Source organism: Pangasianodon hypophthalmus, chromosome 14, assembly GCF_027358585.1.
Source record: "Pangasianodon hypophthalmus isolate fPanHyp1 chromosome 14, fPanHyp1.pri, whole genome shotgun sequence".
In the NCBI taxonomy this organism is placed as follows: Eukaryota; Metazoa; Chordata; class Actinopteri; order Siluriformes; family Pangasiidae; genus Pangasianodon; species Pangasianodon hypophthalmus.
The window spans coordinates 22,363,075-22,378,939 of NC_069723.1; the positions used below are offsets into that span (position 1 = coordinate 22,363,075).

A 15,865-nucleotide genomic window follows, 5' to 3' on the forward strand; every position below is an offset into this window, starting at 1 on the left:
TTGTAATTTAAAAAAAAAGTGACCACATTGTAACTGTACACACTGTTATGCTAATCTTACAAATGACTAAATCAAATGTACATGTAAATTTCAGTGTACAGTTATAATAGTAAATTACGGGGACAGTGTAAACCAGTGATATAAAGAACATTAAATTATGGATAATTGTACTTTATAACAGTAAATTTCTTTTTTTATCTTTTTGTTTTTTAAGTTCATTTGAGGGACTGTTAAAAAGTGTGTTACGATGACTATACTGTGTGTTAAGGACATAAATCCTAGCACATTTACAGATAGCCAAACATAAATGACTCTTCTCTAAACAGAGACTTCCCACTCTCTGTTTAGGGAAGAGAGCTCCTTGCACATTTGCATGAAATACTCTATGCATCTTAAGCTATTTACACTATCATGTATATTCTTTTTATTGCTTGCATTTAATGCTTTTGTTTAATGTGTATGCGCAGTGTAGCACTGAAAGGGCGCACTACTTGATTCTGTTGTGCAATATGCAGGATGATAAAGTTGAATTTGACTCAGACTATAATACTTATTTTTATGACAGGACAGAAGATTATTTAGGTGATTGAACATCCTGGTTTAAATTTATGTCTTCGACTAGGTTTGATCAGAGAGTTTTCATGACAACAAAATAAATACAAGGTCCTCTAACAGCTCATCAGCATGCTTATTCAGTTGTGTATTTCATATATTTTTTATTTGATTGTAAAATAAATTTTTTTTAAATAACAGGAGTAGAATTTAAAAATAATATTCATATTTCAATGGTATATCAGTGAATAATTTCAGAAGTCATTTTATTTTAGTGCAGAGGAAAAGCCTAGTTATTTTTTTTAACTTAATTTATTTGGTACATCGCAAAAGACTATATATTTACTTTGTTTTCTGTTAGATAGAAGAAATCTTTCTTTGTAAGAACTTAAACATTGTTTGTCGAATTTCCCTTGTTTTCAGCCCATAAATTAGAGGGTTAAGAATGGGAGGAAAGATAACAACTGAAACACCAAAGGCCCTTCTTAAGTGTGGAGATACTGCTTCTAACCTGTGTGAAATCAGTAGTAAGAATATATTAACCTCAAAACTCAAAAAAACAACTAAATGAGTCCCACAAGTTTGCATTGCCTTATTTATAGATTGTATTTGTTTTGTAGAAAGACAGGTAATTAGGATTTTTATATATGTTAATGATACTATCGGTATGGAAGAGCCTTGTACAAGAGCTATAGTAAACAAGCCATAGTAATTAACCACTCTTGTATCCTCACAGCTTAGCTTCAATAAAGATGGATTATTACAGTATGTGTCCACTATATTTGTCCTGCAGATTTCTTTACTTATTGTGAGCACAAATAAAGCCCCAATCATAGCAAAATTTATGGACCAGACCATAAAAATAAGTTTCACCACAGTACCTTGTGTCATCAGATTATGGTATCTCAAAGGCTTGCAAATGGCAATGTATCGGTCATAAGCCATAACAGTGAGAAATAAAAGAGATCCATTGCCATACAGGTGAAGAAGGATGCCTTGCAAGGCACAAGCAGGGTAGGAGATTTCTCTTGTCTGAGACAATATACTGCAAACCAGCTGAGGGTAAAAAGCTGTAGCTCCCATAAGGTCACATATGGACAAATTAAACAGCAGTATGTACACAGGTTTATGCAGATCCCTTTTTACAATAATAGTCACAAGTAGCATGGACTGGAAGAACAAAATTAAACAGTATGTGATGATGCCAAAAATGAATATAGAAAAAGCACTAGATGGTGGTATGTCCAACGATTCCATGGTCAGAGTTGTCATAAAATGTGTCAAATTTGAATTAAGAGACATGTCTCCTCCCATTGTAACTACAAGTCCTGGACAAAATAATATAACAATATATGGGTTAAGACATTTAACATGGACAAATTGTTTTGTTTTACGACACCTATGCTTTCTTACCTATAACAAGCTGATAAGACTAAGTATGTTGATAAATAAGTCGGTGAAAGTGCCACAGCATCACAAAACCCACCAACTGAACACATCTGAGGTGATGGTATTATCACTATTATCACCACTTGGGTACTCACCCAGAGACTTAAAGTATTTGTATCTCTCCATATTAACTTTATCCCATGGGTCAAGTGTTTTTTTTTTTTTTTCATAACCCAGTTGTTGATTAGGTTACATGGGACTGTGGGGATGAGAGGAATCCTCTGTGCTTTGCAGCTAACAGTGATTTATGGAGGGAAAAACAACAAGTAAAATGATAATTTGCAATACTGTATCTGTACAGTCCATTTGGAAGCATGTGCAAGAGACTTTGAATTGTATTTGAATATGTATCTGTTTGAAATACTAGCTTCCATCTTGAGTCTTATAACATCCAGGTGCACTTCAACAAATGCAATCATTAGGCCAGGGGTGTTCAATCTTATCCGGAAATGGCCGGTGTGGGTGCAGGTTTTCTTTCCAATCAGGCAGGATCCACAACTGATTCCACCAGTTTAATCAGTTGATCTTGGCTTTCAGTACACTCAAGTGTGGCTCCTGCTTGGCTGGAATGAAAACCTGAACCCACACCAAACCTTTTGGGATAAGATCGGACACTCCTGCATTAGACTGTCCAAGTGAGAACATCCATAATCATCTTAAGGGATCTGTATGGTACCATTCACAGCAACCTCATAGCAAACTTTAGGCTGTCCGTGAGAGGCCAACCTTTAGCAGTAGTGAGTGATTCCCTGGTGAAGGAGGCTCCAAACAGAAGTAGAGTATGAGGATGGTGTCAGGCAGAACCAGAAGGCAGGCATCTCATTTACATCTACGAACTGATAGAGATCAGTCAAATATGACCTGAGCCAGAATAAAGCCATTCCCCTAAGCCCAACAACATTTTCTAGTTTATCTAGAAGAATATTATGATCTATGGTATCAAAAGCTGCAATAAGATCAAGCAACACAAGCAAGGAGCACAACCCTATTTGGAGGCCAGTAGTAGGTCATTTACCACTTTAACCAGCACTGTCTTTGTACTGTGATGAGGCCTAAATTCTGACTAAAAGATTTCAAGAATGTTATTCCTATGCAATTATGATCCTAAATGCTGAGCTATGACCTTTCCTAGGATCTTAGTGAGAAACATAGCCAATGTTAAAATAGGAACTAATTATTTTAAATCAAGGTCCAATTGCTTCTGGTAGTATCTGTTTGAGGAAATATGTAGGTAGGTGATCTAGTACACAAGTTGATGATTTTGAAGAGGAAATTAGCTAAATTAGTTCAGCCTGTTGGAATGATAGTACAAGATTTTAATTGCCCTTCTGACATGGCTATATTGTTTTCTACTTAGTTAGTTATATTGTCTGACTGATAACTATTTTTGAAAACTTATTCTTGACTAAGACCTTAGGATTATCTGCTATGTGCAGTCTTCTCCATTAGAAAGATAACTAATGTGAAATTATCACAAATAAACCTATTACTAACGATGGAGGAGGAAAAAATAAACATCCCACACTGAACAAGCTCAGTGTTTGTCATGTTGAATTTAGGAACATATCTTGGTTGTAGCTTTCTGGTGATGACAGGCACATCCTATGTGGATCCTCTGTTTGCTGTCTTTAGACAAAAGCATTCTTCAAAAATATTAAGAGGCAGCAAAAGGGAAAGTCAAAATATAACAGAGGAAAACAAAAGCATTGACATTTTGTTTAAACGCCAACACAGATGAGAATCTCCTGGCAAACATTTCAAAACCACCAACAGGAAAACAGGAACTACATCACCATGTTTTCAGTCACAGCCAGATAATATCATGCAGCAGTATGCCTCTAAGTAATGCCCAAGAGGTGGTTACACTCCTGATAGAGAGGCATGCCATGGTAGGGTCTAGGTCACTTTCTGTTTAGAGAAGAGAGCCCCTTTCATCTTTAAGCTGTGGCAGTTGAACAGCTGGTCTGAGGATCAGATGGTCTCTGTCCTGTCTAAGTATCACTGTACGGAGTGCCTGGGCATGGAAAGCTGCAAGGTCAGTTGTTTGGTAGTATAACCTTTCAAAACCCCAGGTTTAACCAGAAGGTCACTTCAGAGTCAAGTGGGCACCAACAAGACAAGACAAATTTATCAACAAAGCAGTTCTCTCACTGCTTTTGCTATAATGATCACTAGCAAGAAGCAGTTTTATTGGACAAACATTTCAGTTCAGCATTTTGCACAATATTGTATGCTTAACTGGGCTTCCACTTCGGTCATGGGCAGGTGCGTCCCCAAATTGAAAAGACTGCAGCGATTGCGGCCTGCCCGAGACCCAAGACCAGAAAGGAGATGAGACAGTTCCTGGGGCTGGCTGGCTATTATTGTAGGTTTGTGCCTAATTATTCAGAAGTCACCAGCCCGCTAACTGATCTTACTAAAAAGGGGGATGGAGCTGTGCCAGCAGGCTTTCACGCAGGTAAGGGCTGCACTCTGTGGAGGTCCCCTGTTGTATTCTCCTGACTTCTCTCTCCCCTTTTGTTTTGCAGACGGATGCATCAGACAGGGGGCTGGGGTGGTGGGGGTAGAGGAGCGCCCGGTGCAGTACATCAGCCATAAGCTCTCTGTGCGGGAGAACAAGTACAGCACCATAGAAAACAGTGTCTGGCCATCAAGTGGGCGATCCTAACTCTCCGGTACTGCCTGTTGGGACAGGCCTTGCCCTGACCATGCCCTGCTCCAGTGGCTCCACCACATGAAGGATGCCAACGCGCGGATCACTCGTTGGTATCTGGCACTTCAGCTGTTCAAGTTCCAGGTGGTCCACATGCTGGGGGCACAGATGGCTGTCATGGACTTCCTTTCCCGGCAAGGGGTGGTGGGCGGCAGGCTGGACTGCTCCTCGGCCTGAGTCGGGTGGCGGAGGTACACTATATTACCAAAAGTATTCGGTCACCCATCCAAATGATCAGAATCAGGTGTCCTAATCACTTGGCCTGGCCACAGGTGTATAAAATCAAGCACTTAGGCATGCAGACTGTTTTTACAAACATTTGTGAAAGAATGGGCCGCTCTCAGCAGCTCAGTGAATTCCAGCGTGGAACTGTCATGGGATGCCACCTGTACAACAAATCCAGTCGTGAAATTTCCTCGCTCCTAAATATTCCACAGTCAACTGTCAGCTTTATTATAACAAAATGGAAGAGTTTGGGAACAACAGCAACTCAGCCACGAAGTGGTAGGCCACCTAAACTGACGGAGAGGGGTCAGCGGATGCTGAAGCGCATAGTGCAAAGACCAAGTGCAATGCAAAGCGTCGGATGCAGTGGTGTAAAGAACGCCGCCACTGGACTCTAGAGCAGTGGAGACGCGTTCTCTGGAGTGATGAATCACGCTTTTCCATCTGGCAATCTGATGGACGAGTCTGGGTTTGGAGGTTGCCAGGAGAACGGTACATTTCGGACTGCATTGTGCCGAGTGTGAAATTTGGTGGAGGAGGAATTATGGTGTGGGGTTGTTTTTCAGGAGTTGGGCTTGGCCCCTTAGTTCCAGTGAAAGGAACTTTGAATGCTTCAGGATACCAAAACATTTTGGACAATTCCATGCTCCCAACCTTGTGGGAACAGTTTGGAGCGGGCCCCTTCCTCTTCCAACATGACTGTGCACCAGTGCACAAAGCAAGGGCCATAAAGACATGGATGACAGAGTCTGGTGTGGATGAACTTGACTGGCCTGCACAGAGTCCTGACCTGAACCCGATAGAACACCTTTGGGATGAATTAGAGCGGAGACTGAGAGCCAGGCCTTCTCGACCAACATCAGTGTGTGACCTCACCAATGCGCTTTTGGAAGAATGGTCAAAAATTCCTATAAACACACTCCTCAACCTTGTGGACAGCCTTCCCAGAAGAGTTGAAGCTGTAATAGCTGCAAAAGGTGGACCGACATCATATTGAACCCTATGGGTTAGGAATGGGATGGCACTTAAGTTCATATGTGAGTCAAGGCAGGTGACCGAATACTTTTGGTAATATAGTGTATGTGAATGCAGGGGCATGGTTGAGCGCCGTCTTGTGAATGGAGGGCGGAGTGGGAGAAGGTGCATGACAGGGATTACACACACCTGTGGGGAATTTCCTAGTTATTGTTCCATGTTGCAGTGAAACAGAGAGCATAAGGAAGGTACAGATGAGCACCTTGAGATAGGGAGCTTTAGAGAAGAGAGCTTGGTGTGTGTGTTTGTATATACACGTGAGCTATGAAGTTGCACCACTGAAAAACGAGTAAAAGGGAAAAGCGAAAGTAAAAATAAAGCTGTTGTGTGTGCTCCAACCAAGCCTGCCTCCCGTCTCCTCATTTTCCCACATCAGGTAACATTATACGCAGTTTTAGTGCAGGGGCTCTAGGCCCGCCATCACAATGACCTAGAGAGATGCCATCCATGGTGTTGTAACATGCTGCAATGGCCACCACATAAACCTTTAGTAATAAATGGGGACCTGCCCTTATTTAGCAGTCCCTGATGAAGAGGTGGTATTTGGGAATTGAGCAGTGCATCAGATGTAAATGATGAGGTACATGCCACTCATTTAGTTTTACAAAATTTAATAGGTGCAACTAATCCAAAGCAGCTTGCAGAAGTGCTTCGTAGTATCTATCAGAAACATGTGCTAGATCACACTGTCAAAAACTAAGAATCCCATCAAGCTAAAACCATGTTAGAGGAGGTTACTACAGCAATAAAGAAAACACACATCAAGAGATTTTAAATAGATTTAATAAGTGCTAATTGAAGTGCTTGCTGAAGATGTCTTTAGTCTTTGTTTGGACAGCCAGGGGAAATTCATTCCATCATCTGGGTGCCAGGACAGAGAACTGTCTTGATGCATGTCTTCCTTGTACCTTGAGGTATGGTGAGTCCATTCAAGGTTTTCAGGTAGGTGGTGGCTGGTGTGTATTTGGTTTTGAAGTGAATAAATCAGTGTTTTAAACTTGATGCAGTCAGTTACAAGAATAGGGAAAACAACAATGGGGTGGTGTGAGAACCTGGGGAAATTGAAAACAAGTCTTGCAGCTGCATTCTGGATCATTTGCAAAGGTCAGATGACATGCAGGGACAGACCTGCCAGGAGCAAGTTGCATTAGTCCAGTCTTGAAATGAAAAGGCTAAGACTGAACAATCATCTGAGTGGCCTCTAGAAATGCCCAGATTCTTTAAAGGAGGAACTTGCATGACTGAGTCAGGTAAGCAATGTGAGACAAGAAAGATTATTTGTTTTCAAGAATTACCTCAAGGGTGTGTGCACTATCAGATGTTGAGAGCTGTCCAGGGAGATCACAAGATGCATCTCCAGAGACACATAGCAGCTCAGTGTTCCTGGGATTTCATTTTACTAAGAAGCTTCATGCCATTCATGACAAGATGTTTGCCAAACCTGCTGAGATCCATGCCGAAACATGAGTGTCTGACGGAGGAAAGGAGAGGATGAGTGTCTTAGCATAGCATATAGCATAGCAGTGGTATGAAATACCATGTGAGAATATGACTTCACTGAGAGAGCAGGTATAGAGGGAGAACTGAAGAGGACCTAACACAAAGCTTTGTTGGACTTAGTGGAAAATCTGCATGGAGATGTCGATCCCATCCATGTCACTTGATATGACATTCTCTCCAGGTAAGAAGCAAACCACCATCATGCTGTCCCAGTAATTCCAACACTCATGAGAATGGACAGAAGAGTCTTTTGATTGACAGTGTTGAAGGCTTCTAAAGGTCAAGGAGAATGAGGGTTGATGACAGTTTTGATGATCTAATGGCATGAAGCTACTCAGTAATGGTGACATGTGCGAGTTCTGTGGAGTGTGCTGCTTTTAAGGCAGACTGGGAAAGATAAAGAGATAATTGATAGAAAAAAGGAGAGAAGTAATACTAGTCAGTAGTTTCTGATGACTGAGGTATCTAGTGTGGGCTTTTTCAAGATGGGTATAGCCCTGGCTGTCTTGAAGGCATTCAGAAGAGGAAGTCTTCTGAGATTGTGGATCTGGAGGATTCATATGGGTGATTGTGGAACAACTCATGGAACAGCTTCCACTTAAGGACATACAGTACAAGACCTACCTTCCATTAGTGATAGCAGATTTGCTTGAAAAGTGAGCCACCAGGGTGTGCAGAGCACTAACGTCAGTAACCACTGAATTCTGTGCACCTGGAAAGAAAACTGTATAGTACTAGGCCAGACTGGTCTTCCATACACCTTAATATTAAAATATTGACATTACCCCTTGTGACAGAGACAATGTCACTATTTCAATATTAAAATGGTGATCATGCACTAAAGAAATGGCAACTTTTTTTTCTTTCTGCCTGCCCTGTACCTGTAATTTTATCCCTGATCTTGGCTGACCATTCAGTATAAGCCTACTTTCTGTCATGGCCAGCTAAATGCTAACTGCTAACTAGTCACTGCCTATCAATGTTTGCTCCTACTTGCAGTTTGCATTAAGTTGTAGCTGCCAGCTAGAGCGCCCAAGGCTTTAAGAGGACCAGACTGCACTTACTGCTTATGGGTTCATTTTTATGTTAAGCTTTCCTAGAAATAATCATGAAAAACCTCCACCGACTTCAGAATAAATTGTAACAAAACTACAGTCCCCTCTGAAATTACTGGAACAGCAAGGCCAATTCTATTGTTTTCGCTATACATTGAAGACATTGGGGTTTGAGATCAAAAGATTAATATGAGAGGATGGATTAGAACTTAGCTTTCATTTCCTCATACTTAAATCTAGATGTGTTAAACAACTTAGAATATGACACCTTTTGTTTTAATCCACCCATTTTTTCAAGTGATCAAAAATACTGGAACACGTGACTGACTTGTTTCTTGCTGCCCAGATATGCCCGGTTAAATTGATTGTTTAAAGAATTAATGTCTACTCTTGGTATGAGCCTTAGGTTTCACCTGTGAAGACTGCATTTGTTAAAAAGTATAAACCAAGATGAAGACCAGAGAGCTGTCTATGGGGAAAAAAGCAAGCCATTTTGAAGCTGAGAAAAGAGCCATTGCATAAACATTAGGCATAGCCAATACAACAACTTGGAATGTCCTGAAAAAGAAAGAAAGTACTAACAACCAGATAAGGAACAGGTTGGCCAAGGAAAACAACAACAGTTGATGAGAGAAACATTGTGAGAGCTGTGAAGAAAAACCCAAAAACCACAGTTAGTGACATCACCAACAACCTTCACAGGGCAGGGGTGAAGTTATCACAATCCACCATTCAGGTGTGTTTCCTGGACTGCTAGATCACAATCCTCAGTCCCGGCACAGGTGACTTGGTTAGTGTACTAAATCATTCTTTTCATTAGGGATAGCAGATCTGTTTGAGGAGTGACCCACAAGGGTGTGCAGACCACTTGCAAAAGTAGCTGCTGAATTCTGGGCAAAATGGGATCAATACATGGTAGAGGCAGAAAAGTATACAGTACAGAATGGGGCCAGTTCATCCTGTCCCAGTAGGTTATCTAGCTCTTCTAGGCAGAACGACAGTTGGCACCGAGTTTCACTGAGAAGGTCCACCTGCAATTGCACAACTTGTCCCAGATTTGGGAAACCACTTATTGATGTCACTCTCCCAGGATTACACACTCCCTCACCAGTACTCCAAGTAGGTGAGTCAATAGATAGGCTGGATTGGCTAGATTGATGCATCTGACTGTCATGACTTCTGAGCTGATAAGCATGTGATGACTTCTCAGAACAAATCAGGGTCATATAGACTGCTCTCACTTCCAGCTGGCTGATGTGTCCTGATCTCACACCTGGGGGACACATGCCCTCTATGCCCCTGTGTCATGACACTGCTGTAAAGCCAGTATTATAGTGTCTTTCTCTGATGAGACCTGCTCCCAAGTGGACCTCTTTTTTAGAATACTTTTTGCAATACTTATTATACTGTACATAGGCTGCTACTCTTATGTTTACACTTATGCTTACGCTATTTCAGCTACTTGTATTGTACTCTTGTACTCTTTGCATTATTGTCACTAGGTTCACTTGTAAACAGAACTGTGTACTGGTCAGCGCTGCACTGGGACTTACTATGCCCATTGTCTGTCCCAGTAGTCATTGTACTGTCTTGTGCTATCTGCACATGTTTGTGCACTTTATGTATAAATTATGTAGTCCCTTGTAGTTCTGTGTTGTTCTGTGTTTGTCTTATGTAGCACCTTGGTCCTGGAGAAACGTTGTTTCGTTTCAATATGTACTTGTATATGGTTGAATTGACAATAAACTCCACTTGACTTGACTTGACTAGAAAGAACTTCTGCCTCTCTCACTGAGGTAAGCATATGTATTTGAGGTCTGGCCTCAACCCACTTCTCAATGTCTTAGTAGCTCCAGCAAGCCCAATAACACTACTGCTGAGGTTGTTGAGGGTAGTCCTAGCATCCTCAGCAGGTACCTATACCACACACAGTGGTCTGGCTGAATGTTGCAAATGAAATTATGTCTGCCATAAGTTGGAGTGACAGTGTGGCTTGCATGATGAATCTTAATGAATCTCATAAGCCTGTAGTACTGTCATCAGGATTCACTGAATTACAGTTGGCAATGCTAAATGAGCAATGTTTTTGTTTGTACATTGCCCCACCATCAGTCCCTGCCATTCAAGGCCATTCTTCGTGGGGCCCTTTTATTGGTGGGAAGTGCTGCTTAGGGTCTGTCTCGTGAGGGGAATGGGAGGCAATCAACCCACCAGGGGCCTGAGGGCATGATTCTTTCTGTCTATGGCTCATGCAAGGTTGACGGGACCTTTGGAATGTGGTGACCTAAAGGCACCGTGTCAGCAGTAGGTGTTGCCCTGATAATTTTGGTGATTTTGAAATCTGTGGTCTACATTCTAGACCCTTTGCCAGCAACTCCAAAAAGCATGGCTATTTCATAGGGTTGATTTACACACTATGCTAAACACACTTTTTGTCATGCATAAACCAGGCTGGAGGAGGGCCTCCCCATATCCTGTAAATGTTTTCTCATGATATGGTACCCCTGAGTAGCTAAAGATTAAGGGCCTAGATAACTTAGGTAGCCCAGATCATTAACTACTATGCCACCACTGCCCAAGTAAAATTCATTACCTTATATCTATCTGCTTATTTCTTGAAGCTGTCTATTCATGTTATGATACAAAGGCTGGGAATCATTACACAATTAAAATAAACAAGTCCTAATGAGTCATTTAAGGCATAATAAGTTAATTAAGTTCTGAGACTTTACTGGAACAGGAACACACCTGGTTATACAGATGTGTTAAGCACTGTCTGTCATGACTAATAGTGGTGGTCTTTGTGTTTACAGCATGCACCATTTGTTGTTGCTGTAGTAGTCTCGAGCTACTGTTCATTCCTGATGGAGTTTGAGAGAGTTTACTGCCATGCTCATTGTCACAGTGTACATTCCACCTGGTAGTAATGCAAGGGAAGCACAAAATGAACACTTTGGGGCTATCGGCAACCTACAATCTGTGCACCCTGATGGATTTGTCATCGTCACTGGGGACTTTAACTAAGCATACCAGCATTTAACCAGCATGTTTAATTTGTGGGCATGGAACCACAATGGGCATGGTCATTGCAAGAAAAGAGAACAAAAAAAGCATGAGGTGTCAGTTTCCTTGTCTAGGGCCTGTGTGAGGTTGATGGCATGCAACAAGGCACAACATGGCTGGTACATGACTGAGGGTTAAAGACCTCTCTCAAAGGCCAGTGAGATATTAGTACTGATCAGTCCTCAAATCCTCAGTCACTAAAACACCACTTCTCAAGTTAAATGCATTACCATGTACTTGTCTGCTTAGTTCTCTATTTAATATAATGATTATAATGAAAAGGGCATAGAAACCCGCAAAGAGACCTGCTGCAACATATAATGGTTTTAATCTGATTTACATCATGAACAACAGCAGACATCACCTTCAGTGTTATGATACAGAACATGGAGACCCATCTTGAGATTGCATGAATATAGACAAGCTCATTATACCAAGGGTTTAAGACCATGTGTAGACTTTTATGTAACGCAAGACACTACAAGTGAATAGGGTAATAAGATTTTTAAAAATGATAGGAAAGAACATATAAAATTTCATGGATTAAGTTAATCTAAAATCGACAAGGAACTTTAGTAATACATCATAATGACACACAAACTGATATATAGGCAAACAAGATTTTCAGGTATAAATAACATGAAATAATTGTTCTGAACAGGCAGAGCTTAAGCCTTCTTCAAAGTTGTTAGATTTTTGAGAAGTTTTTTCTGTTGGGTTTTGCATTTTTATTACTACACTTTAAGGGGAAATCAATGGAATTCATCAAAAAAATCTGAAAAATTATTCATGTGATCAAAATTGTTTCTACCTGTAATGTCTTGCCTTAAATGTTGGAATATGGCTAATCAGTAACTGCTTGTAAAAGAGGTAAATGCATTATGGTGTATCATTTACAAAAAAAACTCTAAATATGCTTAAAGTCTAAATATGGTTTAAATATGGTTAATACATATGGTTAATCTCCTGTCAAGGTAATATTCTTTGATCTAGCCTAAAGTAATGCATTTTCATGACAAAATGTACAAAAACATAAATCTGAGGTAAAAGGTCTGATCTGAAAAGATTTTTCCAACCAACTAAATCAAATGGACATTTAAATTACATTTCAGCATACAGTAGTTAAACAGTACCTCATCAGTAAGCACCATGTTAATCTGGTTTGTGTCAATAATTTAAAGTGTCTTAATCTTAACAGAACATGAACAGTTTAAATGTATTGAATATTTACTCAATCTTATAACATTTTACAGGTGCACTGCTTATTAGATGACTTATGAAAGCCACATATTGAATGCTTATAGACTATTCAGCATGAGAGTGTTATTATGGTACAGCCCATATGTATATTTTTTCTAAATATTTAATCAATTTTATGAAACCCATCACCAGAATGTACCTTTAGAATTGCCTATAAAAATCTCATCAACCAGGTAATAAATTTGTGACATTTACAAATGAAAAAAATAGTTGAAGCCAATTCATACTCATCATCAAATAATGGACAATTGTACATTAATCAATTTAATTTGCTGCAATGTTAGAAATAATGCTCCAGTAACTATACTGTGTTAATATTGATATTAAGAACAGCATAGAGAATTATTTAAGTGATTGAAAGTCCTTGTTTAAATTTTAATTCTTATACTTTTTGATCATGTATATCTCAGTTGCATGATTGCAAGCTGCTAGTTTTTATGACAGCACATTAAATATAAGCTTTTGTAATGGCTCCTCATCATGTATCTCCTATAGTGTATTTAAATTATATACAGTTCATTATATATACACATTATATGGATCAAGCAGGTTTTCATTCCAACCACGCAGATGCCATACCTGAGTCTATTGAAAGCCAAGATCACCTGATTAAACAGGTGGAATCAGGTGTGGCTCCTGCTTGATTGGAATGAAAACCTGCACCCACGCTGGCCCTTTGTGGATAAGATTGGACACCCCTGATATAGATAGTACTGAATTTACTGAATAACTGGAGTAGATTGAAGTTAATAAATATCCATCCATATATAAATTCCACTGTTATCAGCACATAATTTCAGATAATATCAGCAGAGTTGTTAATTTATTAAGATAGGAATATTAAGAGAAGAATAGTCATATGTTTTTAGTTCATTTTCCTGTTAGATAGAAGAAATCTTTCTTTGTAATAACTTAAATATCGTTTGACGAATCTCCCTTGTTTTCAACCCGTAAATTAGAGGGTTAAGAATTGGAGGAAAGATAACAATTGAAACACCAAAGGCTCTTCTTAAGTGTGGAGATACTGCTTCTAACCTGTGAGAAATCAGTAGTAAGAAAGTGTTAACCTCAAAACTCAGAAAAACAACTAAATGTGTCCCACAGGTTTGCATTGCCTTACTTGTAGATTTTGCCTGTTTTGTAGAAAGACAGGTAATTAGGATTTTGATATATGTTAATGATACTATCAGTATGGATGAGCCTTGTATAAGAGCTATAGTAAACAAGCCATAGTAATTAACCACTCTTGTATCCTCACAGCTTAGCTTCAATAAAGATGGATTATTACAGTATGTGTCCACTATGTTTGTCCTGCAGATTTCTTTGCTTATTGTGAGCATGAATAAAATACCAATCACAGAAAAACTTATGAACCAGACCATAAAAATAAGCTTAATCAAGGTACCTTGTGTCATCAGATTGTGGTATCTCAAAGGCTCACAAATGGCAATGTATCTGTCGTATGCCATTACAGTGAGAAATAAGAGCGATCCACTCCCACACAGGTGAAAAAGGATGCCTTGCAAGGCACAGGCAGGGTAGGAGATTTCTCTGCTCTGAGACAGTACACTACAAACTAGCTGAGGGTAAAAAGCTGTAGATGCAATTAGGTCACATATGGACAAATTAAACAGCAATATGTACATAGGTTTATGCAGATCTCTTTTTACAACAATAGTCACAAGTAACAAAGAATGCAAAAACAAAATTAAACAGTATGTAATGATGCCAAAAATGAATATAGAAAAAGCACTGGATGGTGGTATGTCCAATGATTCCATTGTCAGAATTGTTATGAAACGTGTTAAATTTGAATTAATAAGAAATGTGTCTCCCTCCATTGTAATTACAAGGCTGAAAAAACAAATAATGAAATATCAGTCAATAATTTAACACAGACAAATTGTTTTGCTTTACTACAGCTATGCTTTCTTACCTAGAGCAAGCTCATAAGACTAAGTACGTTGACGATTAATTCTGTGAAAGTACTTCAGCATTATGACACTCACAAAATGAACACATCTGAGGCAAGGGTGAGTCATTATCATCACTCAGGCATCTACCTAGAGACCTTAAATATTTGAATCCCTGTATGTTAAGTTTATCCCACAGGTCAAGTGTTTTTCAAATTCCAGTTATTGACACTAGGTTACATGGGACTGTGGGTTCGTGAGGAATCCTCTGAGTTTTGCAGCTAACAGTGGCCTATGGAAAAGAAATAATATAATGTGGATAATGTGCAAGACTATTTTTGGAAGTCCATTGGGAAGGATTGGAAAGAGACATCATGTATTTTGCATACAGTTGTATAAACTATATGGCCAAAATTTATATAGCCACTGCTGCTGTGCGCACTGGACATGGAATGCTGCAAGGTCATTCATCTGGTTTACAATATTTGGTAGTCTGACCTTTGGAAACCCCAGATTTAAGTACAAGGCCATTCCAGGGTGATCTGGGCACCAACATGTGCACAACAAGCTCATCAACAAAGCATGTAGTTCTACCAGTTTTTTTTTTTTTTTTTTTTTTTTTTGAAGTGATTACTAGCACTAGTCCAGGACTACTTCAAGCTTGTGTGTACTGTCAGATGGTGTGAGGTGGTCAAGAGAGACATAACATAACAGGATGTTTGACAAACATGCTTAGATCCATGCAGAGACACGAGTGTCTGAGGGAGGAAATGAGAGGATGAGTTGAATGTCTTAGCATAGCATAGCAGTGGTATGAAAAACAATGTGAGGATATGACTTCACTAAGCACAGGTATATAGGGAGAACAGAAGAAGACCAAGCACTGAGCTTTGTGGGACTTCAGTGGAATATCTGCTTAGAGCAGATGTTGATCCCATATATGTCACTTGATATGACATTCTCTCCAGGTAAAAAGTAAAGACCGTCATGCATTCCCAGTAATTTAAGACTCTTGAGAATGGACCAAAGAGACTTGTGATTGAAGTCTTTGTTGAAGGCTGGTATAGTGGCATGGGGCTTCTCAGTAATGGCAGAAAGTG

At 39.7% G+C, this 15,865-nt stretch overlaps 2 protein-coding genes across 2 annotated transcripts; both read right to left on the reverse strand.

Moving 5' to 3' along the window:
- Window positions 1-909: 909 nt before the first annotated feature.
- LOC113539117 (olfactory receptor 52B2-like) lies at window positions 910-1,866 on the reverse strand. Its single transcript, XM_026934674.3, has one exon. The coding sequence runs from the start codon at window positions 1,864-1,866 to the stop codon at window positions 910-912; it is 957 nt and encodes a 318-aa protein (XP_026790475.3).
- An 11,674-nt stretch (window positions 1,867-13,540) lies between these two features.
- Window positions 13,541-14,890, reverse strand: LOC113539339 (olfactory receptor 52H1-like). The gene has a single exon (XM_026935044.3). The coding sequence runs from the start codon at window positions 14,691-14,693 to the stop codon at window positions 13,734-13,736; it is 960 nt and encodes a 319-aa protein (XP_026790845.1). The 5' UTR covers window positions 14,694-14,890; the 3' UTR covers window positions 13,541-13,733.
- Between the last annotated feature and the right edge of the window lie 975 nt (window positions 14,891-15,865).